The sequence below is a fragment of the Abramis brama genome (genome assembly GCF_963993115.1).
Source record: "Abramis brama genome assembly, chromosome: 1".
NCBI lineage: Eukaryota > Metazoa > Chordata > Actinopteri > Cypriniformes > Leuciscidae > Abramis > Abramis brama.
The window spans coordinates 6311896-6337897 of NC_139963.1; the positions used below are offsets into that span (position 1 = coordinate 6311896).

Here is a 26002-nt window from a genome sequence, read left to right on the forward strand (position 1 = left end):
AATCACAGAAATGATGAAGCAACACTATACTACAAGCACAATGTTAAATGTGCGCACACACACACACACACACACACACGCGCACGCGCACACGCACACTCACACGCACACGCACCACCATCCCCCAACATCTGCAATAGTGAGCATCTGCTGGACATTGTACACACGGAAAGCTTCTCCACAGTTCTCTGCACTGTAGCACAAAGAATCTCAAGAGATCTCTCGCATATTGCCAGTGTTTCCTTGCTAGACTTGGTTGGACCAGAATGCACATTGCTGTGGAGAAACAGTTGTCGTACTGCTCGTTTAAGAAAAAAAAAAAAAAAAAAAAACAAAAACATTTTTAATAATACAAATATATAATTGTTTTGTTTACTTCTCATCTGTACATTAATGCTGTGCTTTGGGAGATCTGAAGTAATTTTGTAGCCTACCTATTTACTGCAAAACTCCTCAGCTACACCATTAGCATGCATATGAAATATTACATTTTTAAGAAAAAAAAAAAACATTCATTAATAATGATCAAAATTAAATATGAGTTGTTTCTGGATATTGATATATTTGTTAGATGCATAATTCTGCCATCTGGTCAGAATTTGTTTGCAGATAATATAGTTTTAGCCAGAAAGTGTAATTGCCCCATAGAGATCCATTCATTATTCTGGATGTGACTTACTGCTCTTCTAACAGCTTTTGTTATGAATATATATTTAATCATTTTAAAATACATTAAATCAGTATTTTTGTCAAAGTTTAGATTTTTTTTGTTTTTGTTTGAGGTCTTTTGAAGTGTCTTCTTATTGCAATAATGCCACATACATTTGCAATAATGCCACATAAGTTGCCACTAAAAGAAAATACTTGATTGCAATTACATATTTATTTCAATAATCCAAATGTATAAAATGATTAACTTTAGAATAAGAAACTAATTTTTAGTAAATAAAACCAACAACAACAACAAATAAACAGCAATATGCGGATAGGAACATGAGTGAAGAGTGAAGTGAAGAGTGTGTGTGTGTGTGTGTGTGTGTGTGTGTGTGTTTGTGTGTGTGTGTGTTCATTCCACATTGCATTAGTGCTCTAGTACCAGACCTTCATTCAAGTCTGAATCTGTTTCTGATACACATTTGTTAAAAACATGCAGGAGAATATTTCATCAGATGATATTGGTCACGTATTGGCGGTGATAGTCATCCTGATTCACAGATATCACTTAAAGTCAAATCTCTGAGTATATTAGCTGTTATTTTCATTTGATTTTCAGTAGATTTTAGATATTGTGGCATCAGTATTATGACAATCTGGTATTCGGATTCCTTAAGTCATTACACAGAAAATATTCTGAGCTGTTTTTTAGGTGCACAGAGACATCAAGAATCAACATATGAATCTCAACAGTGGTGATGATCAACAAAGCTTTCTGTGACTTTAGTAGCTTGTTTTGTGACAGTCAATGACATTTTATTTTTATTTTTTTACAGTGTACATTAGTTAACGTGAACTTAGTTGAACATGAATTATTTAACACTTCTGAAATGAACAATACTTCTATAGCATTTATTAAGTAAGGGATAATTTTCATCCAGCCGGTTGTTATGCAGAATAAACCCCAACAGGGAGATCAGGATCAGCATCACTCTGAAGGGTTTATTCTGTGATAATAACAGGCTGGATGTACATTATCCCACTGATTACACGGCTATTTGCCACATAAGTAAATAATTAAACATAAAATATTGATTGAGTCGAAATATTTTATTAGCTCTTTAAACACAAAGCTTCTGCGGAGAAAGCAGTTCAAACTAGACGGACATTTAAGAGATACGGTATACAGTCATACTTACTACACAGCATTTCGCCACATAAATAATTATGGGGATAAGAGATGAAACGGTTTTAAAATCATATCGGATTTGGGCGTAATGTGAAATAAACCAATCAGAGCATCATCTCACATTCCCTTTAAGAGCAGGCGCGCTTGTTCCGTGGCGGATTGCTATTATAACGGCGGATTTGCCAGGAGCGGTTCATAACCGAGGAGACCGACGTTCTCGTCACGGCCGTAAAACACAGAGAAGTGACATTGGGGATGGAGAAACCCACCCAAATTAGCTGCAGTTAAACAGGCGTATAATAATTTGGGTAAATGTGTAAACTAGATTTATGCCTATATTTTCACATCTTCATGGACACCACAATGATTTCCCTCGTGTGGAATATTTTTCCTTGTAATTAAGTATGGTTTGCAAAAATGGCAACTGCTGCATCTGTGTGTAGATGAGAGAAGCAAAGTGTATGAGCGTTGTGCACACGCTACATTATGGCCAAGCATGCGCCCTTAAAATAGCATCTGAATAACAGACTTTAGACTAGGTTTTTCCTGGTCTGTGGTGGAACTGTTTTCTGGAACTGCAAAATAGCACCAGGGAACGTTTGCGCCGGAGCACGCCTCCTCTTTTTGCTAAACCGCAAGTTCATTCCCTAATTTACCGCTGTGCGTCGGGGGCAAAATAGGAATGATACATGCGTCGGTGTACAAAGTCAATTGCGCTGGGTGCAAGATAGGGCCCAATGGCCCATCATATCATTTGTATACAGCACATGGAGGTGCATGCAATTCTTGGCATGTAACGTTATACAGAACTCGTCAATTAACATCGATTTCCAATGTTTGTAAATTCTTGTTGACTCAATAATAAACTGACATTTCAGAGTTGGATCGGTTTGTTTTTCATTTGCATATTAATATAACATTATGTAAAATGTTAGCTAACAACAGTTGACTAGTAGGCTAAGTTATAATGTTCATCATGTCTCTGAATGAAATTGTCCAACTAAGTTTGCTAATCATAAAAACCTGACATACCCTATGAATTTATGAACTTAGTCTACCTGGTTTTGTTGGTTGTTGAGCCTTTCTATCCTAAATGTTTACGACAAGGCTCCATCACAACACAATCTGCCACATTTGAAAGAAATTTGACACTGTAAACAGATTGTAAAAGACATGAGGCGTGCGACAGCTAGCTAGGTGTGTGACAGTGAGGAAATGGCTAGCATCATTTACTTTGGGAGCCTAGGTAGCGCGAACTACGCAGATTATATTAAGAAATGAACTCTCAGTAATGGTGAGACATTACCAGATCCCTACGCTATTTCAGACCATGAATGAATCAAAGATATGTCCAGGTGGCCAGCAATCATATGGCCCGATATATACACTTATTTAAATGGACTGTTTTCTATTTAATATATTTTAAAGTGTAATTTATTCCTGTGATCAACGCTGAATTTTCAGCATCATTACTCCAGTCTTCAGTGTCACATGATCCTTCAGAAATCATTCTAATACGATGATTTGATAAAACATTCATTATTATTAACAGTTATGTAAAAAAATTTTGTTCAGGATTCTTTGATGAATAGAAAGTTCAAAAGAACAGCATTTATTTGAAATAGAATCTTTTGTAACATTATAAATGTCTTTACTGTAACTTCTGATTAATTTAATTCATCCTTGATGAATAAAAGTATTGATTTCTTACATTTTAAATCCATCTTTTTGGCGGTTAGTGCAGTTTACAGAACAACAGCTCTGTGTCATCTCGGTTTCTGCTAGATATGCTGTAAAGAGTGCTGCTTTCTGCCCCCTAGTTGCACGCGCATCTCTGTGATGACGTTGCACAGAAACTCATCTATGAGAACATTCATAAGCCACATGTTCACACAAAACATGAAAGCACACAGCCAGTGTCAAAAATGGAGATTTTCAGTTGTTTTTAGGCACGATGTTAGAGGACGCTGCTAATAAAGTTGCTAGTAGGCCTACACATTGGATTCACGTTTATTAGGCTATTTAAAAAAAAATACCCCAGGTTTTATGCCGGTCGTATCATTTTATTTTGTTGTATTTATCCGCCACACCTTAAAGGCCAGTCCGTGAAAATATTGTCTGATATTAAACTGGTCCGTGGCGCAAAAAAGGTTGGGGACCGCTACAAGTGATATACATGTAGATTTTTTTTCCTTTTTTGGAGTGAGCGGGGGGCGATTTGAGTGGAGCGCGAAGCAAACTGCGTTGAGCGCTGAGCGATAATGAGCGGAGCGGCCTGATGTAGCTTTGAGCGGGGGAGCGGAGGGGTGAACAGTTCCGTGAGCGATTAGCTGAGATTCTCACCGCTCCACTCCGCTCATATGCTCTGGTTACAATGATACATTTTTTTAGCACATCATGCACAACCAAAGAAACAGTTACACTGACTTGTAGACACACAGAGACAGGGCCGGATCTACCATACGGGCAATCTGGGCACGTGCCCAGGGGCCCTTGCGCAGAGAGGGGCCCTCCGTGGTTGGAGTTTTTTTTTTTTTTTGTGCGCCACGTACGCTGCTACATAAAAATAGTATACACAGGCTTGGCCTCGATCTTGATAATTATCCAATCAGAATAAAAAAAGTGTATATTACATTATATGATCTCTTATTCATGCAAATGCTATTAAACAACTAAGTGTGACTGTGACACACACACACACACACACAGAAAAACGCGCGCGCGCGCCAGTATCGTGCGCACAGACAGCACGCCAGAATACAGTTATCTTTCGAGTTTGAACTTACAATAACACACACAATTATGCCAAAATGTCCGTTCTGTCGAGTATCTTCATAACATAAGAGCTGTCTTAAGATGAATGTGAAGAGTTAAGAGAATGAGGCGCGTGTGAGATCAGCGTCCCTGTCAGCTGCGGCCCGTCTTAAAGAGACAGCAGCAAATTAAGCTTTCTGTCAGTACAGTTAATCAAAGAACAAAAAGAACAGAGAAAATTACTCACTGCTGTTGACTAAAGTTTTTTTTTTTTTTTGCTATAATAAGGATTAAGGCCCGTTCACACCAAGGACGATAACTATAAAGATAACGATAAAGATATAATTCTAAAAATCGTTCTCCATATTAAAGAATAACAGAGTTCACACCACAACTATAACGATAAAGATATGAGGAACGATATCGTTGGGATCACTTTCAGAACGATTTTTTTCCAGCTGTCGAACGATAAAACACTGACAGCCAATCAGAATCCATTCTAATTTAAAGGTCTCGCGCATTTAAAATGGATCTGGATCATCCGGGCGCGCGCGTGCTTAGAATAAAAAGACCGTTATCGGTCGTTGGTGTGGACGCATATATAGTTATCTTTATCGTTATCTTTATAGTTATCGTGTTTGGTGTGAACGGGCCTTAAGTCTATATTTAATTTATAATTTATGCAGTGCAGTTTGATAACTTTATTCAATTTCGGTATATGTCCTAGGTCTACCTAGACAGGCACCAGTAAATATGACATTTATTTTTAACGCTTGTATTATTGAGACAAATAACAATATTTAATTTTTAAAAAATATTATTTTAATTTGAAAACACTGTGCATTCAGTTGTTGTTTCTAGTTTGAGTTGAGAAATAGGCTACAAATTTCAGCATTATCACTAATCTGTGTGTGCATTTTACTTGAGAAATAAGCAAGTTAACCCCTTGACGCCTGAATTTATTTACAATTAAATAAAAAGATGTATTATGTGTGTTTCTGGCTCCAAGCTGATGCTAAATTAAGTTGAGATTGTTAATTTGTCTATACCATATAGAATAGATATAAATTTAGGTATGTTGCAAATTAGCGACAACAGGCATTTAGGGTAATTTTTTTTACAAAATGGTAAAATTAATAAAACACATTTTGCCATCTCAGGTATGTAGATTTTATTCATGGCACAAAGTTGTTAGAACTTATAAACTTTAATTGACAAATTAATGAATCTTGACAACAGCAAGAAACAAAACACTCTCCTACTCCCTAACATTGACAGTATGACAGTAGTTTTTATACATTCTATGTTACACTCTGTTTAACTCTTTCCTTGTTTCTCCAGTGCATACATTATATATTCTTATAGTGTTATATCCTAACATGCTATTTTTTGTGAAAAAAAAAAAGATTTTTTTTTTTTTTTGCCTGAAACCATCTAAATACAGCATTATTATATGTAGCCATTATAGCCCAATCCAGCCGTTATGGACGAATGTCGCGTATTTGCTACAAACCGAAATCTACAAAGTACGTAAAAAATATTCGTCACATCAAGTCTATATGAATAACATAGCTATAGAGGCAATCAATAAGCTGGTACATATTTTTATCTTAGCACAACTTAACTCATTTTGGGCAATTTCTCCACATTTGCGCCCTTGATATGCGGATTTTGCAAACCAAAATATTAGCTTCCGTGAACCGGATGTAGTTCCCACTCCGACCGCTCCTACGAGAAACCAGTGCGTGCAAAAGGTTCCTAGGTATGTATCGAATGTGCACAAACAGGCATTGGGGGAAAACACACGCTATCTCGCCTGCAGTCTGAATGGAAGGGGTTTGTTGCAAATTCGCGACAGTCGGCGTTAAGGGGTTAACTCATGAAACCATTTGTTTACTATATCGCAATCACATATCACAATATTGACCTCAATAATCACAATATGACATTTTTCCCAAATCGGGCAGCCCTACTTTTCAGAAAAATTAGCTTCAGTGCCCAGGGGCCCCTGGGGGTACTAATCCAGCCTTGCACAGAGATATAAAAAATCAGCACGTCTCTCAACAATGGTGGCAATAATTTATTTATTTATTCATGCAGCAGTGCATGCTGGGAGTTTTATATTATCCTGGAACCCAGCATGCACTGCGACATGAATGTTGATGTCTGTGTGTGTCTGAGTCATGCAGTAGTTCAAAATGTTTTAATGCAGTATATGATTTCAATATTCTTCAGAATAACTGATTACAGAAACATTGCTGGATTTCATGAGGTAGATTAACAGATATATGACAAATATTAAATAGCCATTAATTCAAAGCTTATACACAGGATGAGATCAGAGAATCATGTCCAAAATGATCATGACATCATCACAACAGCCAAAAACACCAGATCAACTTCCTCTTGACTCTGTCTTGCCATAACAAATGTGTTTTATAAGCTCAGTTACAGCAGCCAGAGAGAAACTAATGTTATAAAGTCAAGGGTTAAGAGACCAACTAAAGCAAATACTGATCTCCATCATGGTGACTAACTTTAATTATATTCAATAAAACATAAAAAAACTAAATATCTGTTAATTCGCAAATAATTCTCAACTTTTGTACATGTATGAAATAAATAATGTTAAACTGGTTTGTACACTGGTTTCACACTCAGTGTGGCTGGAAGTCAGTTTTTTTACAGCAAGGGTTAACAGTGTGCGTAACAGGAGAATGAACCTCATTGGTTCTTGCAGAAGATCAAACGTGCTCCGTAACAAAAGAATAACTCACACATTCTCACACATAAAGCAAGCATGTCTAAGCTTCTGTTTAACATAACTGATGTGTGCGTTGATGAATTTTAGAGTCAATTAAATCTGTCAATCATGTAAAGTGATGTCTCTTCAGAAAATTTGGATTAAACTAAATTCAAATAGATCAGTTTCACAATCTCTTTATGAACTTTTTGAAGCATTGAAGTGGTAGCACTGTCAATGGAGGGACAGAAATATCTCAGATTATATTAAAAATTTCTTCATTTCTGTTCTGAAAATGAATGAAAGTCTTACAGGTTTGGAACGATATGAGGGTGAGAAAATAATGACAGAATTTTCATTTTTTGGTAACTAACCCTTTAAAAAAAACAAAACCAATCACACTAGACAGGATTATTGTTATATTACTTAACATACTTGAGTTTGTCCAGATGGTTGAGAGTATCAGAGAGCAGCTTCAGTCCTGATTCTCCTGGGTGATTGTAGCTCAGATCCAGCTCTCTCAGGTGTGAAGGGTTTGAACTCAGAGCTGAAGCCAGAGCAGCACAACCTTCCTCTGTCACCAAACACTGAGATAATCTACAACAACAGTAAGTGTCCATGTTAGTGTGCTTCATCTACTGGAGGCATCTGATTGATTTTAATGAAATCAGAGTGTTGTAAAATTTGCAAATTATCAGATACAAATTATCTAAAGGATCTAATTGTAAGTTATAATTTCAAAATAAAAAAAATCTATTTTTACCCATAAAATCTAAAAGAATTAACCCTCTGGGGTCGACAGACATACCTGTACCTTTTGATAGATTTTTTCACATAATACAATACTAATTTATGTAATGTATGGTAATATGGTTATACAGCAATACATCATTCGAAACTGTAAAAAGTTTACTTTCATTTGTGTCCCCTTGCAATCAAAACAAAACAAACAGGATGTTTTCAGCCTTCTCTGTGAACTTTTTTTCTGCAGTGCATCAAAAAAGGAAAACAAAATTCTGCAAATATTTGTCACACAGACAAGAGTAATATATCTGTAGATACATATAAGTGTCTACTTTTAAATTATCCTATTCAAAATGAAAACTAATATTCTCTGTTTATGTAATCTGTATAAGAGAGAGAAATGTAACTGACTCTCGTGTCAGTTTCCAGCAAATGTGAACATGCCTACAGACAGTGCACACTATTCATATGGTAATGATCTGAGGCAATTCATGCAAACAGAGTCAACACCCACATCAACTCAAATGCATCACGTTTCATCAGAATGATCATAATCATTTACTTTAATTTTGGGATACAGTGAGAAATAATTCTGGAATAAGAATAATTTCACAATAAATTTTCCACGATATGTCCTTGTGTGGTTATTTTTCACAGAGCCTCAAATACCTCAGTATGTTGAGTTGACAGTTTAGACTCTTCGAACACCTGTGTCTTATTGCAGTGATCGGCGTGGAGAGACCGCTTATAAGCCGCGCGTTGGAACGAGAGAGAGAGACTGAAGAGAAAAAAAAACGGTGGATCTGAGCTCTCATTTTTGAACTGTTAAGTGCCGTTGCCACGGTGAATGCGCGTTGTGCGCGACTTTTGTTTTACGTGTTCTAAACAATTGTTGTAAAAGTACATTAGAACATACCCACATCATTTGCCAAAATACTGATTAATCTTTATGTATAACACATGCTATGTTTATTTACATGGCCATAAACACCAGATGTGATAAACAATGTCAATAAACTAAACACAAATCTAAAGCAATAATACTTTCCTTACATAAACATAACTATTACCGAATGCTACATTTGGAAAATATAAAATTAAGCACGCTTTGTCAACGGATCCAGCTGCAATCGGTAAAGAATAATTGTGTTCCATAACGACTGCACGAAACAAGCTAACGTTTGTTGCTTGATAGACGCTACAACTACAACTTCCGCATTTGTCCAGGACTCCACGCAGTACGAGCGGAAACCGAGGGTAACGCGGATATGACGCAATTGACTGGCGACTCCCAGCTCACCCCTGCTCTAACGCCCCGTTTCCTTGGTTAAAATTCATTGTTTTTTCCCATTCTTCTTTGCAGGTCCTCTCATGCTCTGTGAGGTTGGATGGGGACCGTCTAAGGCCACAGACAAGGGACACCCTGGACAGATGGCAAGGTCCACCACAGGGCTCACACACAGACACATATATTCACACCTATGGGCAATTTACTGTCTCCAATTCACTTACTGTATTGTGGGGGAAAACGGAGTGCAAGGAGGAAACCCACACCAACACAGAGAGAAAATGCAAACTCCAAACAGAAAGGCATTTAATTACATATGCATAATGGCATTTGAGTATAGATTGATGTGAAAAAATAAAGCATTTCAGAATAAGTTTGCCAGGATATGTCCTTGTGTGGTTATTTTTCACAGACCCTCAAATACCTCAGTATGTTGAGTTGACAGTTTAGACTCCTCAGTCCAGCACAGAGCAGATTCACTCCTGAATCCTGCAGGTCATTGTTACTCAGGTCCAGCTCTCTCAGGGAGGAGTTTGATGACTGTAGAACTGAAGACACAATTTCACAGCACTGATCGGTGAGCTTACAGCGTGCCAACCTAAACAGGGGACAAATAAGAAACAAATCATTACAAAAACAATAGTATTAATACAGACTGGTGTTTTAGAGCACTGTATGCATTGTCTGATGTTTTTGAGAAAGGTCTGCAAAGAACATGAATGTAAAGGCCCTGATATACTTCAATGGAAATCGTTCTCTTAAAAAAATATTTATTTAAATCAATAACAATTTCAGTCACCACTACTTTTTTCTTAGTTCTCTTTCACACATACATAGAAATACATCAACAGTGAACCTGTGCAAATACGTCAGTGGGTAGTAACAGGGTTTATACAACAGTAGATTCACATGTCCACATTAACTCTAAAATTTGGATTGCGGTGAGAAATAATCCTGGAAGAATTCACCTCAGAAAAAGAGCAAAACTGTGGTTTCCATTTCATTATGAGGGGCTTGATACGTTTGAGGATATCATTTATGATGAGCAAGTTATTTATTTTTACATTAGAAAATTGCTATTTTTTTTTTACATAAACATGCACTATAAAAAAGTGAAAGTGCAGTTGTTGCTTTAAGGAGGTATTTCTAACTGATTCTACCTATACATTCTAATTTTGTTGTTGTAACATAAGTCAATCAGGTGTATTTAACATAAAACAAGGGAATGCTGTTTTAACTTAACTGAGTTACATTGACCTAATATACAATTTCCAATAAAGTTCAGGATGGACACATTCGACACATGTGCACTATGACTGCACCAGACCTATAGAGGGCAGTATAGTCATGACTCGTTTCTGCAACAGGAAATCTGCTCTGAATGACAAAGAAGGAAAAAAGGTTTTGTTTGCTTTTATTTGGAGTATTTGGCATTTGGAGTATAGATTGATGTGAAAAAATAAAGCATTTCAGAATAAGTTTGCCACGATATGTCCCTCAAGTGACTTGACTTGACTTTGCCTGCTCCTTGTAATCAGCAGATTTTGCTTCAATGAGAAATTGTGATTTGGGGTCATTATACACATTATGTAGCATCAAAGTGAAAATCACAACTGACATTATACAACAAACATACACTCAAAAAAAAATGTTTTTGCCTCTTGTTCAGTTTAATTAATTAAAATGTGCTAAAGTAAAACAATTTAACTTCAAGCATTGTAAGCCTAAATAGATCGTAGAGCCATTGCCGCCAACTTGGAAAAATATTTATTATTATTAATTATTAATATGATTAAAATATTTATTTATTTATAAAAATGTTTGCAACCTTATGCTGGCTGTAGTGTTTTAGGTTATTTTTTTCGACATCAATCTACACTATATAACGACCAAAAAAAATTAAAAATTAAAAATAAACAGATTTGTGATACTGAAATATTTACTTTGCTTAAGTACACAGAGCCTTAACTCAGTACTTATTTAAAGTATCTAATCTGGTGCAGATTACAGTTTAAAGTCTTTTTGGGTATGATGTGGATTTTCTCCCATTCTTTTTTGCAGGTCCTCTCATGCTCTGTGAGGTTGGATGGGGACTGTCTAAGGCCACAGACAAGGGACACCCTGGACAGATGGCCAGTCCACCACAGGGCTCACACACATACACATATATTCACACCTATGGGCAATTTACTGTCTCCAATTCACTTACTGTATTGTGGGGGAAAACTGGAGTGCAAGAAGGAAACCCACACCAACACAGAGAGAAAATGCAAACTCCAAACAGAAAGGCATTTAATTACATATGCATAATAGCATTTGGAGTATAGATTGATGTGAAAAAATAAAGCATTTCAGAATAAGTTTGCCAGGATATGTCCTTGTGTGGTTATTTTTCACAGACCCTCAAATACCTCAGTGTGTTGAGTTGACAGTTTAGACTCTTTAGTCCAGCACAGAGCAGATTCACTCCTGAATCCGACAGGTCATTGTTACTCAGGTCCAGCTCTCTCAGGGAGGAGTTTGATGACTGTAGAACTGAAGACACAATTTCACAGCACTGATCGGTGAGCTTACAGCGCGCCAACCTAAACAGGGGAGAAATAAGAAACAAATCATTACAAAAACAATATTATTAATACAGACTGGTGTTTTAGAGCAGTGGTTCTCAACTCCAGTCCTCGGGACCCACTGCTCTGCACATTTTGTATGTCTCCCTTATTTAACACACCTGAACCAGATCATGCAGCTCATTAGGAGAGACTCCATGAACTGAGTGTGTCAGATAAGAGAGACATACAAAATGTGCAGAGCAGTGGGTCCCGAGGACTGGAGTTGAGAACCACTGTTTTAGAGCACTGTATGCATTGTCTGATGTTTTTGAGAAAGGTCTGCAAAGAACATGAATGTAAAGGCCCCAATATACTTCAATGGAAATCGTTCTCTTAAAAAAAATATTTATTTAAATCAATAACAATTTCAGTCACCACTACTTTTTTCTTAGTTCTCTTTCACACATACATAGAAATACATCAACAGTGAACCTGTGCAAATACGTCAGTTGGTAGTAACAGGGTTTCAACAACAGTAGATTCACATGTCCACATTAACTCTAAAATTTGGGATGCGGTGAGAAATAATCCTGAAAGAATTTACCTCACAAAAAAAGAGCAAAACTGTGGTTTCCATTTCATTATGAGGGACTTGATACATTCAAGGATATAATTTATGATGAGCAAGTTATTTATTTTTTACATAAGAAAACATGCTATTTTTTACATAAACATGCACTATAAAAAAGTGAAAGTGCAGTTGTTATTTTAAAGAAGTATTTCTAACTGTTTCTACCTATAAATTCTAATTTTGTTGTTGTAACCTAATTCAATCAGGTTTATTTAACATAAAACAAGAGAATGCTGTTTTAACTTAACTGAGTTACATTGACCCAATATATATTGCTGCCAACTTCGAAAAATATTCATGCCCCTTATTTATTTATTTATTTATTTATTTATTTAGTCATGTTGCAACCTTATGCTGCCTGTAGTGTTTTAGTTTTTTTTTTCGACATCAATCTACACTATATAATGACAAAGCAAAATAAAAATAAACAGATTTGTGATACTGAAATATTTACTTTGCTTAAGTACAAAGAGCCTTAACTCAGTACTTATTTAAAGCATCTAATCTGGTGCAGATTACAGTTTAAAGTCTTTTGGGGTATGATGCCACAAGATTTGCACATCTGGATTTATAGATTTTCTCCCATTCTTCTGTGCAGGTCCTCTCATGCTCTGTGAGGTTGGATGGGGACCGTCTCAGGCCACAGACAAGGGACACCCTGGACAGATGACCAGTTCACCAAAAGGCTCACACACAGACACATATACTCACACCTATGGACAATTTACTGTCTCCAATTCACCTATTGGATTGTGGGGGAAAACGGAGTGCAAGGAGGAAACCCACACCAACACAGAGAGAAAATGCAAACTCCACACAGAAAGGCATTTAATTATATATGCATAATGGCATTTTGAGTATAGATTGGTGTGAAAAAAATAAAGCATTTCAGAATAAGTTTACCACGATATGTCCTTGTGTGGTTATTTTTCACAGACCCTCAAGTACCTCAGTATGTTGAGGTGACAGTTTAGACTCTTCAGTCCATCCTGCAGGTCATTGTTACTCAGGTCCAGCTCTCTCAGGGAGGAGTTTGATGACTGTAGAACTGATGAAACAATTTCACAGCACTGACCAGTGAGCTTACAGTGTGCCAACCTAAACAGGGGAGAAATAAGAAACAAATCATTAAAAAAGGTGTGTGACCGTTCAAGTATGCCTTTTGAGATCAGTGTGCTCAATAATGTGCCTTTTTGTCCTTTGTCAATCGGTTTATACTTAAACTTATGACTTGACTCCAATAAAGGAAAATGTCAAAATACTGACGAACAACGATGCCGTTTTCATCTTGGATCTGTATAACAATGATACGTCTGTTAAAACAAGCACTCTTGACAATTTGTGAATAGATCACCTTGCTATTCAATTTTGATGTGGGATGTAGTTTTTTAGTCAGTTTTAAAAAGTCAGTTTTTTCTTAGAGGAGTCCTCATACGCGCGTGTCGGTGATGTCGCAAGTGTTAGGCTATGTGGTAATGTTATGAATTTAGGCAAGGCAAATTAATTGTAGTTCCTAATATTAATTTAATAAAATAATAATTTAATACATTCATGGTAAAACGAGACAATTATCGTATTGATATCATCAATGGCATCTGCCATCAACGATATCGCTGACTATCGTCAATACATGATACTATCGTCTATCGGCACAACCCTACTCTCAACCACAATCAAAAGTCTGCTGACTTGACAGTTGTCCAGAAGGAGGGTAAGTCACAAAAGGTCATCTCTGAAAAGGCTAGTTGTTCGCAGAGCGCTGTATTGAAGTATATTCATGGGAAGTTAACTGTAAGGAAAAAGTGGGGCAGGAAAAGGTGCACAAGAAACGGATGACAGCAGCCTTAAGAAGATTGTCAAGCGAAGCCGATTCAAGAACTTGGGAGAGTTTCACAAGGAGTGGACTGAAGCTCGAGTCAGTGCATCAAGAGCCACCACTCACAGACGTCTTCAGGAAATGGGCTACAACTATCACATTCCTAGTACCAAGCCACTTCTGAACCAGAGACAACGTCAGAAGCATCTAAAGAGAAAAAGAACTGGACTGTAGCTCAGTGGTCCAAAGTCCTCTTTTCAGATGAAAGTTAATTTTGCATTTAATTTGGAAGTGTCTGGAAGAAGAGTGGAGAAGCACAGAATCCAACTTGCTTGAAGTCCAGAGTGAAGTGATTCCCTCCAGCAACTTCATCACGGAAGGGAACGCTCATAGGAGCATCTAAACGCAAGTACACAACCTCCTAATTCTTGCTGAACTTGTCCAAATCTTATTAAGCAAACAAACAAAGGTTAAATTTCTAGTGAATTGATTCTCTCAGGTTGCGGTCAAGAATTAGTGTCTAATGCTAGACATTTGGGACTCCGTTCATACTCCGCTAATAACATCACTTTCTTCTGTCACTGTTTGAATTAATGTTTGTGTGTTTTCATTAAATTAGTTTGTGTGTATTAGAGTAGTTCAATAAAGTCTTGTTTGATTTTACACATATACAAGTGTCTTGTGCCGTGTGCTTACAAGTTACTGGCTTAAACTGAAGATTTTGTTACCTTGCTCATAATCAGTGATCATAATTTTACGATACTATTACCATCGGCCACTGGATAATGTCCAGAATTGATAAAATACCCTTATCTCAATTTATTGGTGGACAAATAGTTTACAAAGTGTTAAATATTAATTCTGAATCATTTGCATATTAATTCGGTTCTTGTTCACTGTAATTCAATCACCCTTTGAGTTATATTGATCCTAGTTCCCTTACACCGCAGAGAAATGTTACGGATGGTTTTATTTCATCTGCACACGCTGAAACACAAGCAGTTCTGCACATTCTCATTTTTCAGAATGAACAGAACTTGTCTGTGTTTTAGTGTGTGCAGAAGAATAAAACTAATGTTATGCCTGTTAATGTAATTGCCTCCTGCAGCATTAATGAAAGATCATGTCAGATAAAAGTGAAAAACATTCTACAGATGATATTTAATGTTTTGTCAGCTGGCTTTATTTCTTCAACAGCTTCAAGTTTAATGCACTTTCATGTTTTATACAGTTTGCATTTATTTTCACACACCACTTATTGCGCCTATATTGAGAATTTTCTCTGCAATTCGCCATCTTTATTGTGCTGTCATTGATGGAAAAATTGGTTTGCTTATAGTAGGACTTGTAACAGTAAAGGAATAACACAAAGTAACCCAAGTATGCATGATGGATATATGCGTGGTGGCGCAACTGGTAAATCAAGTGAGCTTGTGTCGCAGCGACCCATGTTGGAATCCAGTCAGTAGTGGTTCCTACATTCAATGTACATATATCTGTTCTCATTTTCTCACTGATGATATGCGAGTTAAAATGTCAGTAAAAGGCAAATTCTTAAGCTGGGCCATTATTTATAAAGATTACTTTATTGTATTTGGAGCACACTATAATGATGCCATTAGCACACTTCAAGTGTACTTGAAATGCAATTTCAATGTGTTTTTAAAGCACTAAAATTTTGTTTAATTAGTTGTAAACACAAACCTCAGAACATTAAGTTGACAGTTTGGACTCCTCAGTCCAATACAGAGCAGCTTCACTCTTGAATCCTGCAGGTCATTGTTACTCAGGTCCAGCTCTCTCAGGGGGGAGTTTGATGATTGTAGAGCTGAAGACACAATTTCACAGTGCTGATCTGTGAGATTACAGTCTGCCAAACTGAAAAAAAGGATATTTGATTAAAAGGCATGCAGGTGTCAAGACCAACTTCATCTATCATTATGTTCATATTTCAATTAAGTTGATTAATTTTTTCACACTCACAGAGCTTTTCTGCAGTTCCTCAGAGCAGGTAACAGTCTGCTTCGACCCTCATGTGATGATATGATCTTGTACTTTTTAGGGTCAAACTCATCAATCACCTCCTCTGACATCAGGATCATGTTTGCCAAAGTTGAACATTGTGCAAGAGAAAGACGTTTGTCGTGTGTTCCAGATTTTAAAAATGCCTGCATTTCTTCAACAATAGAATTATTCTTCATCTCAATCAAGCAATGTGACAGATTCATCCATCTTTCAGGGCTGACATTGTTTTTTTGACCTCGTTTGAGGTTGTGGATTATTTTCTTGATGCTCTCTGGGTTGTTCTCTGTGTGAATCAGCAGATCCTGTAAGAGCCTCTGATTGGACTCCAGTGAGATGCCATGAAGGAATCGAAGGAGAAGATCCAGGTGTCCATTTTTACTCTTCAAAGCTTTATTCATTGCTCCTTTCAGAAACACATCCAGAGGAACATTTCCAGACTGAGTTCTGGACTTTCCAGTGAGAAACATTTTCATAACTTCACTGTTCTTGTGTAAATAACAGAAAAACACATACAGTGCTGCAAAAAACTCCTGAAAGCTGAGATGTACAAAGCTGTAAACCTTCCTGTGATAAATAACAGATTCCTCCCTAAAGATCTCAGTGCAAATCCCAGAATACACTGAGGCGTCAGTGATGTCTATGCCGCTTTCAATCAGGTCCTCCTCATAGAACATCACATTGCCCTTCATCAGCTGATTGAAAGCCAGTTCAGCAAGTTTCACAATCACTTCTCTGTTGGACTGCAGGAGTTTCTCTGGATCTCTCTCTTCATATTTCTGGTTCCTCATACTAGTTTGAATGAGGAGGAAGTGTATGTACATTTCAGTCAGAGTTTGAGGGATTTCTGCACTGTGATCTTGTTTCAGGATGTTTTGAAGCACAGTGGCTGAGATCCAGCAGAAGACGGGTATGTGACACATGATGTGGAGGCTTCTTGCTCTTCTGATGTGTGAGATGATTCTGCTGGCTTGATCCTCATCACTGATTCTCTTCCTGAAATATTCCTCCTTCTGAGGGTCATTGAATCCCTGAATTTCTGTCACACGGTTTATGTATTTTGAGGGGATCTGATTGGCTGCTGCTGGTCTGGTGGTGATCCAGATGAGAGCAGAGGGAAGCAGATCTCCTTTCATGAGGTTTGACATCAACACACCCACTGATGAAGACTCAGTCACATCAGAAACTTTCTCACTGTCTGAAAACATCAGTGTTATTCTGCTTTCATCCAGACCATCAAAGATGAACACAACTGTACATTCATCATAAATCTTTGAGTCCAGATCTTGAAGTTCAGGATGAAAGACCATCAGAAGTCTGTGAAGACTGTACTGATGATCTTTAATCAAGTTCAGCTCTCTAAATGGAAGCACAAATATGAAATCTACATCCTGATTGGCTTTTCCCTCAGCCCAGTCCAGAATGAACTTCTGCACAGAGACGGTTTTTCCAATTCCAGCGATGCCTTTAGTAAGAACAGTCTTGATTTTGTCTTTCTTCTCTCTTCTCTTCTCCTCATATCCTAGTTCAGGTGAAGGATCAAAGATGTCATTGCAGTTGATTGGAGTGTCTTGGAGGGTCTTGTAACTTTTCTCCATCTGTAGCACCTCATGTTCTTCATTCACTCCTTCACTCTCTCCCTCTATGATGTACAGCTGTGTGTAAATCCTGTTCAGGAGGGTCTGATTCTCCTGTAGTTTGATTCCCTCAAATAAGCTCTCATACTTGTTCTTCATGCTGGTTTTGTGCTGGTCTTTGACTCTCTGCAGATCATCATGCACTGTCTGGTGAGAGTCGAGCTGCAGGGCTGCTTCTGTGTCATGATGACTGATGTGTTTCTGACAGGAGGAGGATGTGCTGGTCTGACAGGACACATCTCTGATCTGGTCAGCTCTCACACCACTGAAAACACACAAAACAGAGAGACACAAAAACAAACAGAAAAGACATTTGTGAACAAAGAACAATTATTTTAATATGTTTAATATGAAAATCATACAACATGTAGAAATAAGAGTTTGCCCTTTCAGACAAATTTCTATCTATTGTGGTGTGATATGATTATATGAAATTAATTTACATGTAAATGGCGACAGATGACAGAGACTGCAAACTCAGTTTGTTACTGCATTTCCTAGTTGCACATTAAAATCCCCTTTGCCACAAGTGAGGCATGTGAAAAGTCAAAGAATATTTTATGTCTAAAGAACCTGCCACCTTTCCTTTAGAAATAGAAAATCACAGATTTTATACTGATCACAGATTTCCTTTTATCTTGATCTGCTGATATGAATCCTGATTTTTAAAAGTGTCATCAAAATATGATTGGCAAGTTTAAGATAATCAGTCTATTCATAGGAAGTTATTATTGGCTGATTTATGGCAGATCGATCAGATTTTCCTTACAAAACTTACATTTATATATTGATATAAAAAATATTGAAATGAGCAGAGATTTTCTGGCACCCTTAGCCATTCGTCACGACAACCAGACTGGGATCCACTGATTTTATTTATTCCTAGCCAGAATTTTCTCGTTTCAGTTTTTATTAAGATTGCTCATTTCAGTGCATCACTAATTTAAAAGATAACTGTCAATTAGGGGTGGGAATTGGCAAAAATGTGACGATTCGATAGTATTGCGATATTTGGGCCACGATTCAATATTATTGTGATTCTTAACATATTGCGATACAGCAAGTATTGCGATTCGATTCTGCAATGTATTGCGATTCATGTCCCCCATATTATTCAAAGGTATTACAAAAAAATGAGGAAAGTAAGACTTCTCAACTCACTTCAAATGTCACATTTAATTCTGTGAACATTATCTTCTACACATTAACTGAAGTGCAAAAACTTAGAAGGGTTGTGCAAAAACTTTGTCCTTGAACATTCAGGACAGAGCTTATTCTTGTATGTGAATGCTGTTTTACGTGAATATCATGACACGAGTGAAGCACAAAGCTTTGTTTACAAAAGAAAAAATAGGTTAGCAATTAAATGTTGCATCGCAGCCATGGAAACGTTTGGATTCATGACGAATGAGAGAGTTGTGCGTGAGCCCATAAATTTAAGCTTGTCGGCTTTGAATTCTGGTTTGCGATCTGGTCACCCGATTATCTGCGAATTTAACAATATTCCATTAGTTATTCCATATAGAAAGCTTGAATTGTCTACTTTTAAACTAAACAATTCAAAACGAAAAGAAACCGACTAGCCTACTCTATGCTTAGACCTATGTAGATTATTCTGTATGAAGTGTTCATTTCTCTCTAGGCGCGTTCACTGCGAAGATGACGAGTCAGCATTGTCAACTTCATCTTTGCAGCCGACACTGACACAGAAAACACTAGTTTATTAATAAACAATTAAAATGTCTCCTTGCTATATATTTGAAATATTCATAATCATTACTTTTGCCGGTTCTTTGTGACAGCTGTTATGTGCGTTATTGGCAGCGTCACACACCGGTTACATGAACGCGTCACCACCGCATCAGCACCGAAAACATGGATTTTATTTTAGAGAATAATCGCACAACCTATTCAATATTCTATAATTAAATAAACTACTCGAATATTCAAAAATCGTGACTCATCCCTGCATGGAATCTCAATTGTTTCTTTTCCCAAATCTTCACTCACGTCTCACCCATTTTCGAAGGGGATTATAAACGTTTCTTCCTTGGTTCGCTTTTAATTAGGCCTATTATTTTCGTATGCTTTACTGTGGTGAAGTATAACGCTATAGGACAGATAGCCTACATTTTTCCTTGTACGGCAAATACTTTTTAACACAGTTTGTGCTTATTATTAGACATGTGGCATGTCAAGTTTATTTGTAAAGAGCGTTTCACATGCGCGGGTGATTTAGTTTGGCTTTCTCTTGCAGCGCAATATCAAACATAACCTAAATGTCTTGCCCTTGTGGAAGATAAAATTCGCTCTTCATACCTTTTACAACAAGTAGCCTAGAAAACATAAAGATATCAGAAAAGAGGTCGATGGTCTCTTTCCTGCTCGTGTCCCACATCCCTCTCAAAGCGCAGAGCGGTAGGTTGTGCCACACGTCTTTTTTTTTTTTTTTATAGATTTAACTTTATTATATTATTTAATTTGCCAATATTTACTGATATTTATTTCAATGCTTTACTCTTTAGTGTGTTGTTTCTTTGAAGGAATTGCTCAAATAAACACTTTTTGCTCAAATAAACACTACAAAATTTCAAAACCCCCCAACCACGCACCACCGCCGGTAGCTGGTCCATTACCAAAAAAACTGCCACCTTCATAGCCCTATAGCCCGAAAGTAAAACAGATAATTTTATTATTAAATATTGCAATACTTTGCGCTACTGTATCGATATAATTGTGTGCGCAAAATATCGCGATACTGAACAAAATCGATTTTCCCCAACCACTACTGTCAATATAACACTGATGCAACACATGTAACAAAATAATTCCAGTGTAAATGTAGATCTAACAGAGAAATGACAGACAGAAGCGTAAGAAAACACTATTTAAGACACTTTAACAAAGTGAAAAGATTCCTTTCTTTGCATCTTGAATTCCACTTGTTACTTGTTATACATGTTAAAGTTCTGAACCTTTGTGCATTCTGTGTTCATGTGTCTCTCACTCTACATGATGATACTCACACAGGGTCAAAGGTCACTGCTCCATCACTGAATTTTGGGGGCTCTTGCCTCTTCATGGACACACAGTTGGATCCTGGAGAAGCTGCTCTCTTTCTATTCCTGTTGTTGAGACTGAGAAAAAAAAACAGAAATAGTTTAAATAGTTTATTTGCAGATTTTTTGGGCAACAATACTGTACTTTATAGAGCAGTATGTGTATTATGCATAGTTTTAGAGAAAAAACATGTTTTATTAATGGTAGGGTAAATGGGGTTAAAAGCATACCGGGGTATAATGTGCGTTTTTGATAATTTTCACAAAGATTTCATGGCCCACTGAATATGTTGTTGTATGAATAACAAACTGATGCAATACATCAAAAGAAAGAACAGACCATTTGCTTTTCAGTTAGTTTGTATGAGTCATTGTTAGTAGTGTAGTTTACCTGGAGTTTTCATATGTTCCTGGTTTATAACATGCCTTGATCTCGGGTCTGGATTGTTTATGTTTTGCCTTTTGTTATTAAATCTGTTTAAGCATTTGGATTGGCCCTGGCCTTATCCTTGCGCACACGTTACAGTGGGTAAATTTCATGAAGAAATCAACATTTTGAGCAAAAAGCTGAGAAAGTGACTAGAAGCCTTGTCACCTGACCTGAATACTGTGCGCTGATTCGTTAAAACAGACTTATCGGGTTGTGTTCACAAACAACAAGAGTGCTTGTCGGTTTCTGCTAAAACGTGAACTTGCGATGCCTTGAGAATCATGGACAATACCGGCTTTGGTGACAAAACATGTTTAAAGCCCTATTCGGACAGGACTAGTTTAACATGGAGAGGTGGGGTAAAGTAATAATTACCAGAGCTTCTCTGTGATTTTAGTCCCGTCCGAATGTGAATCTCAGTAATCATTACAGACAATGTGAGTAAAGATTATATAATAATAATAATAATAATAATTTGTTACATTTATATAGTGCTTTTCTAGGAACTCAAAGCGCTTCACATATGGAAGGGGGGAATCTCCTCAACCACCACCAATGTGCAGCATCACCTGGATGATGTGACGGCAGCCATATTGTGCCAGAATGCCCACCACACACCAGCTTACTGGTGGAGAGCAGACAGCGATAAAGCCAATCAGTATATGGGGATGATTAGGAGGCCATGATGGACAGAGGCCAAGGGGCAAATTTGGCCAGGATGCCAGGGTTACACCCCTATGGTATTTATTTAAAACCCCTAAAATCCCCACTGTTGCTCTCAAGCCAGCTTTCTTATTCCTGATATGATTTAGTGTGATTTTAGCTGATTTTTGAGCAGTAGATCTCTCCCCATTTGTCATTTCCTCTCCATCAGAGTAATCAGGCGTTAACTGTACATGACTCATTTCTCAGGCATCTTTAGAGCTCAGTGTTCACCCAAACAAGTGGCACCATCACACACAAAGCCCAACTCAAGGAGGGAGAATTAGAGCCGAATGTAAAGATCTTCTGTCTCCCAACCACAAAGAAAATCTTTGAGTCTCCAGCAAGACCTTCCTTTCAACGGTCTATTCTGATCTTTTCACATTTTAATGTGAAGAAAAACAAGACAAAGTGGAACGTTCAGTTACTCGTCCAAATGTATTGTTTACTGTAACTCCCAACAATTGTAAAAGTAGAATATTCTGGCTCAGAGTGCATCAGAAAGATATGTGGCATTATAAATACAGTTTTTATACATAAAAGTTTAGGGGCTCAAACTTCTACTGCAGGCTGCATGTGTTACGTTGTTCAGTTTTTTCATGAAGAACGTACTGGGATTTTTAATGACCACAGAGAGTCAGGACCTCGGTTTAACGTCTCATTCAAAGGAAAAAGGTCAGAAAAAATTACCTCAGGTAATACTAATCCCGTGTGAATAGACCCGCTGTAAATATATACGTAAATATTTCATCATTTCCTGTTTAAAAGTAGTTTTCCGCGATTTTTCAAGTATGGAAACGCTTGAAAAAGCATTCAGTTGCGTTCTAGATGCTGGGACAAGTCTTGCAAAACTCAAGCGTTTTCCACACACCATTCAGATCAGAGAGAAGATCGAAAGCACTTGTTAGAGGCACGAAACATCTTTTAGCATTAGGTAAGTGCCTATTACCAACACAATCCAATCTGAAGTTAATTAATACATCGTTCGATCGGACATAACTGTCATATATATACAGTGGTTAAATTGGGCCGGGGCTCTCCGGGGCTCAGCCCCGGCACATAAGCCTGCTCCCGAGTCGTCATATACTGACGCTTTGGACATTTCGTCTACATCGAACGCACATGGCACCCTTTAGCGTCAATATGAGACGCACAGAGCTTTGTTCGGTGATGGGTGGGTTTAGGTCTGGAGTAGGGTTAGGGTTAGACCGCTAGGAGGCGCCTTCTGGCCCATATCTATCTGCGTCTCATATTGACGCTGAAGGGTGCCATGTGCGTTCGATGTAGACGCGTCAGTATATGACGACTTGGGATGAGATCGGGCTGCCTGTTTGCAGTCAGTTGCCTACTGGAAATTATGTCACATAAAAATAGATGAAAGTGATGCTTTTGAAAACATATTTCTGATTATAAATGAAAGATTTTTGAAATGGCATGTCTATTTTGTCTCGGCGGAGCTGAGATGAGAACAATCGGAACACGGCCGTATTCTTGATCAGCTGCTTAATCTCGTTGTCAGTCGACAATGATCGCGCACCGCTCCCTAGTTGCACGGGATGTGAAAGGCACGCGCAAGTTCCAGAACCTTCTACTGCCTTCTACTGCCTTAAAAAAAAAAAAAAAAAAAAAAAAACCACCTCACGAGCTGCTGGCCGCCGCCGCAATTTTGTCAAGTTCAGCACAACGTTGGATGTAAAAAAAAGTGCCCTGGCCTTGAATGACAAGGTAAGGAAAATAAGACTTAATCGAAATTAAATAACCAAGACTAGATTGACAATGTGATTTTTCTTAGGAGATGTTTTGAGCATTTTACTTCAGACAGCGGATTATCAGCTAACGTTAGCGTTAACTGCCAAGAGAACTAACTTAACTTGTTACTAGCTAGCCTATTCAAAATAAACTAGCAATCTATTCAGTCAGCATATTTGTGTTTGATCTGTGTGAATTACAGAAATATAAGACTTGCTAGACCTACTTTTAGCTACCAAGCAACCTTTCCATAAGGATAGATTGATCTTATTTTTGTGACTTGTGCATACCTTGATGTGGGGGTGGGGGGTAAGCTCGTGGTTAATGGAAATTAAATCAACCATTTATTCTCCAACTTTCAGAGATAAATTGAAATGAGTGGAGCATATCCACCCAAGAAGAGGAAACTGACCGATTTCTTCAAAAGGTGGGCTGATATTCCAGACATTTTAGCATGACTAACGTTAGCTCTGTAACATGTTGGCAGTAGAGATGGGACGGTATGAAAGTGACCAAAATTATCACAGTTTTCTGTATTATCGTGGTATTTTTTAAAGTGTGTTCAATATGTTCAGAAAGCACTGACAGCCTGTCAGTGACAGGCCTAGACAAGCTGAAATAGTTTCAAAAAGTGTAAATTAACAGTGTTAAATATATTACAAAAATATAGGCAATACAATATGCTTGTAAAAACTATTGAAAACTGGCTGCCGAAACAAACTTGAACCAGAGATGTCTGACCGAGGTCCAGGAAGATTTATTTACAACTCCAACGTGAGGTCAACTATGAAGTTGTATTTGACGTTACATGTGAAGTTGGATGTGGTTCTGAAATATAAGCAAATAATAATGCACATTAATAAGCATCTGACTTACTATGAACATTATTTACCAAAACTATACTAAGAATTACATTTATTTCTCTGTAATAATTAATATAAATGTAACGTATTGCTCAGTAACACAAACTGAGAATAATCTAACATCTCTGGGCTAACCCACGAATTCATTTTTCCTGGTTACTAATGATTCTTTGCCTCATATAAATGTTTTTTTTCTTGTTTGTTATTTGTCCATGTGCCCTGTTTACTAAATATGCTATTGTTGATCTCACTTAATTCGTCTATTATTCATATTTTCCACCAATGCAATAACTGTGAACTGGACTTTGCATCGCTGCAGCACACACCATTATACACATTTTTCCTGGTTACTAATGATTCTTTGCCTCATATACAATTTTTTTTTTCTTGTTTGTTATTTGTCCATGTGCCCTGTTTACTAAATATGCTATTGTTGATCTCTTGCACTCCATGAAATTGCACTGTCGATTGATGCTGTGATGTAATCTCGTTGACAATAAATTATTATTATTATTATTAGTTTCAAAGGGATAGTTCACCCCAAAATGAAAATTCTGTCATAATTTACTCACTCTCAAGTTGTTCGAGTTTTTTTCTTCTGCTGAACACAAAAGAAGATTGAAGAGTGAAGAATGTTGGTAGTTAAACAGTCGACGGTAGCCATTGACTTCCATATTATTTTTTCCTACTATGGAGGTCAATGGCTACCATCAACTGTCTAGTTCCCAACATTCTTCACTCTTCAATCTTCTTTTGTGTTCAGCAGAAGAAAAAAACTCAAACAACTTGAGAGTGAGTAAATTATGACAGAATTTTCATTTTTGGGTGAACTATCCCTTTAATTGTAGTATCTGCATTGTTGGCAAGATAGCAAGTATATTGCTGTTCACATTGTTTTAAAGCACTTCAAAATATTAAATACAAAACATTAACATGGTTAAAACTTGTGTTTTTTTTTTTTTTTTTTTTTTTACTTGCTCAACTGCTTAGTTGCCACCCCTCAGAGGCCTCTTTAATGAAGGGGAGGTATTGTTTCTTTATTACCAGATCAACTCAGGAGGTAATTTATTCAATTTTGGAGAAATTGATGAAAAGGTTTAGTAGATGGATATGGTTAATCTTTATTTACAGAAAACAAATTATACTGTATCTGATAGTCTGGAAAATACAGT

At 37.2% G+C, this 26002-nt stretch overlaps 2 protein-coding genes across 6 annotated transcripts in view; one reads left to right on the forward strand and one right to left on the reverse strand.

The window, feature by feature from the left end:
• Nucleotides 1-26002, forward strand: part of LOC311079770 (uncharacterized protein) — a 186253-nt gene that overhangs the window by 140649 nt on the left and 19602 nt on the right. The gene's annotated exons all lie outside the window — the stretch shown is intronic.
• Nucleotides 1-26002, reverse strand: part of LOC311079600 (NACHT, LRR and PYD domains-containing protein 12-like) — a 137040-nt gene that overhangs the window by 106667 nt on the left and 4371 nt on the right. For both annotated transcript variants that reach the window (XM_084109175.1, XM_084109176.1), the window contains exons 3-9: nucleotides 21054-21164; nucleotides 16352-18292; nucleotides 16073-16246; nucleotides 13501-13650; nucleotides 11784-11957; nucleotides 9797-9970; nucleotides 7776-7937 (exon numbers count right to left, since the gene is read on the reverse strand). In XM_084109175.1, the coding sequence (XP_083965301.1) occupies nucleotides 7776-7937; nucleotides 9797-9970; nucleotides 11784-11957; nucleotides 13501-13650; nucleotides 16073-16246; nucleotides 16352-18292; nucleotides 21054-21164 (2886 nt within the window). The remainder of the gene's footprint in view (nucleotides 1-7775; nucleotides 7938-9796; nucleotides 9971-11783; nucleotides 11958-13500; nucleotides 13651-16072; nucleotides 16247-16351; nucleotides 18293-21053; nucleotides 21165-26002) is intronic.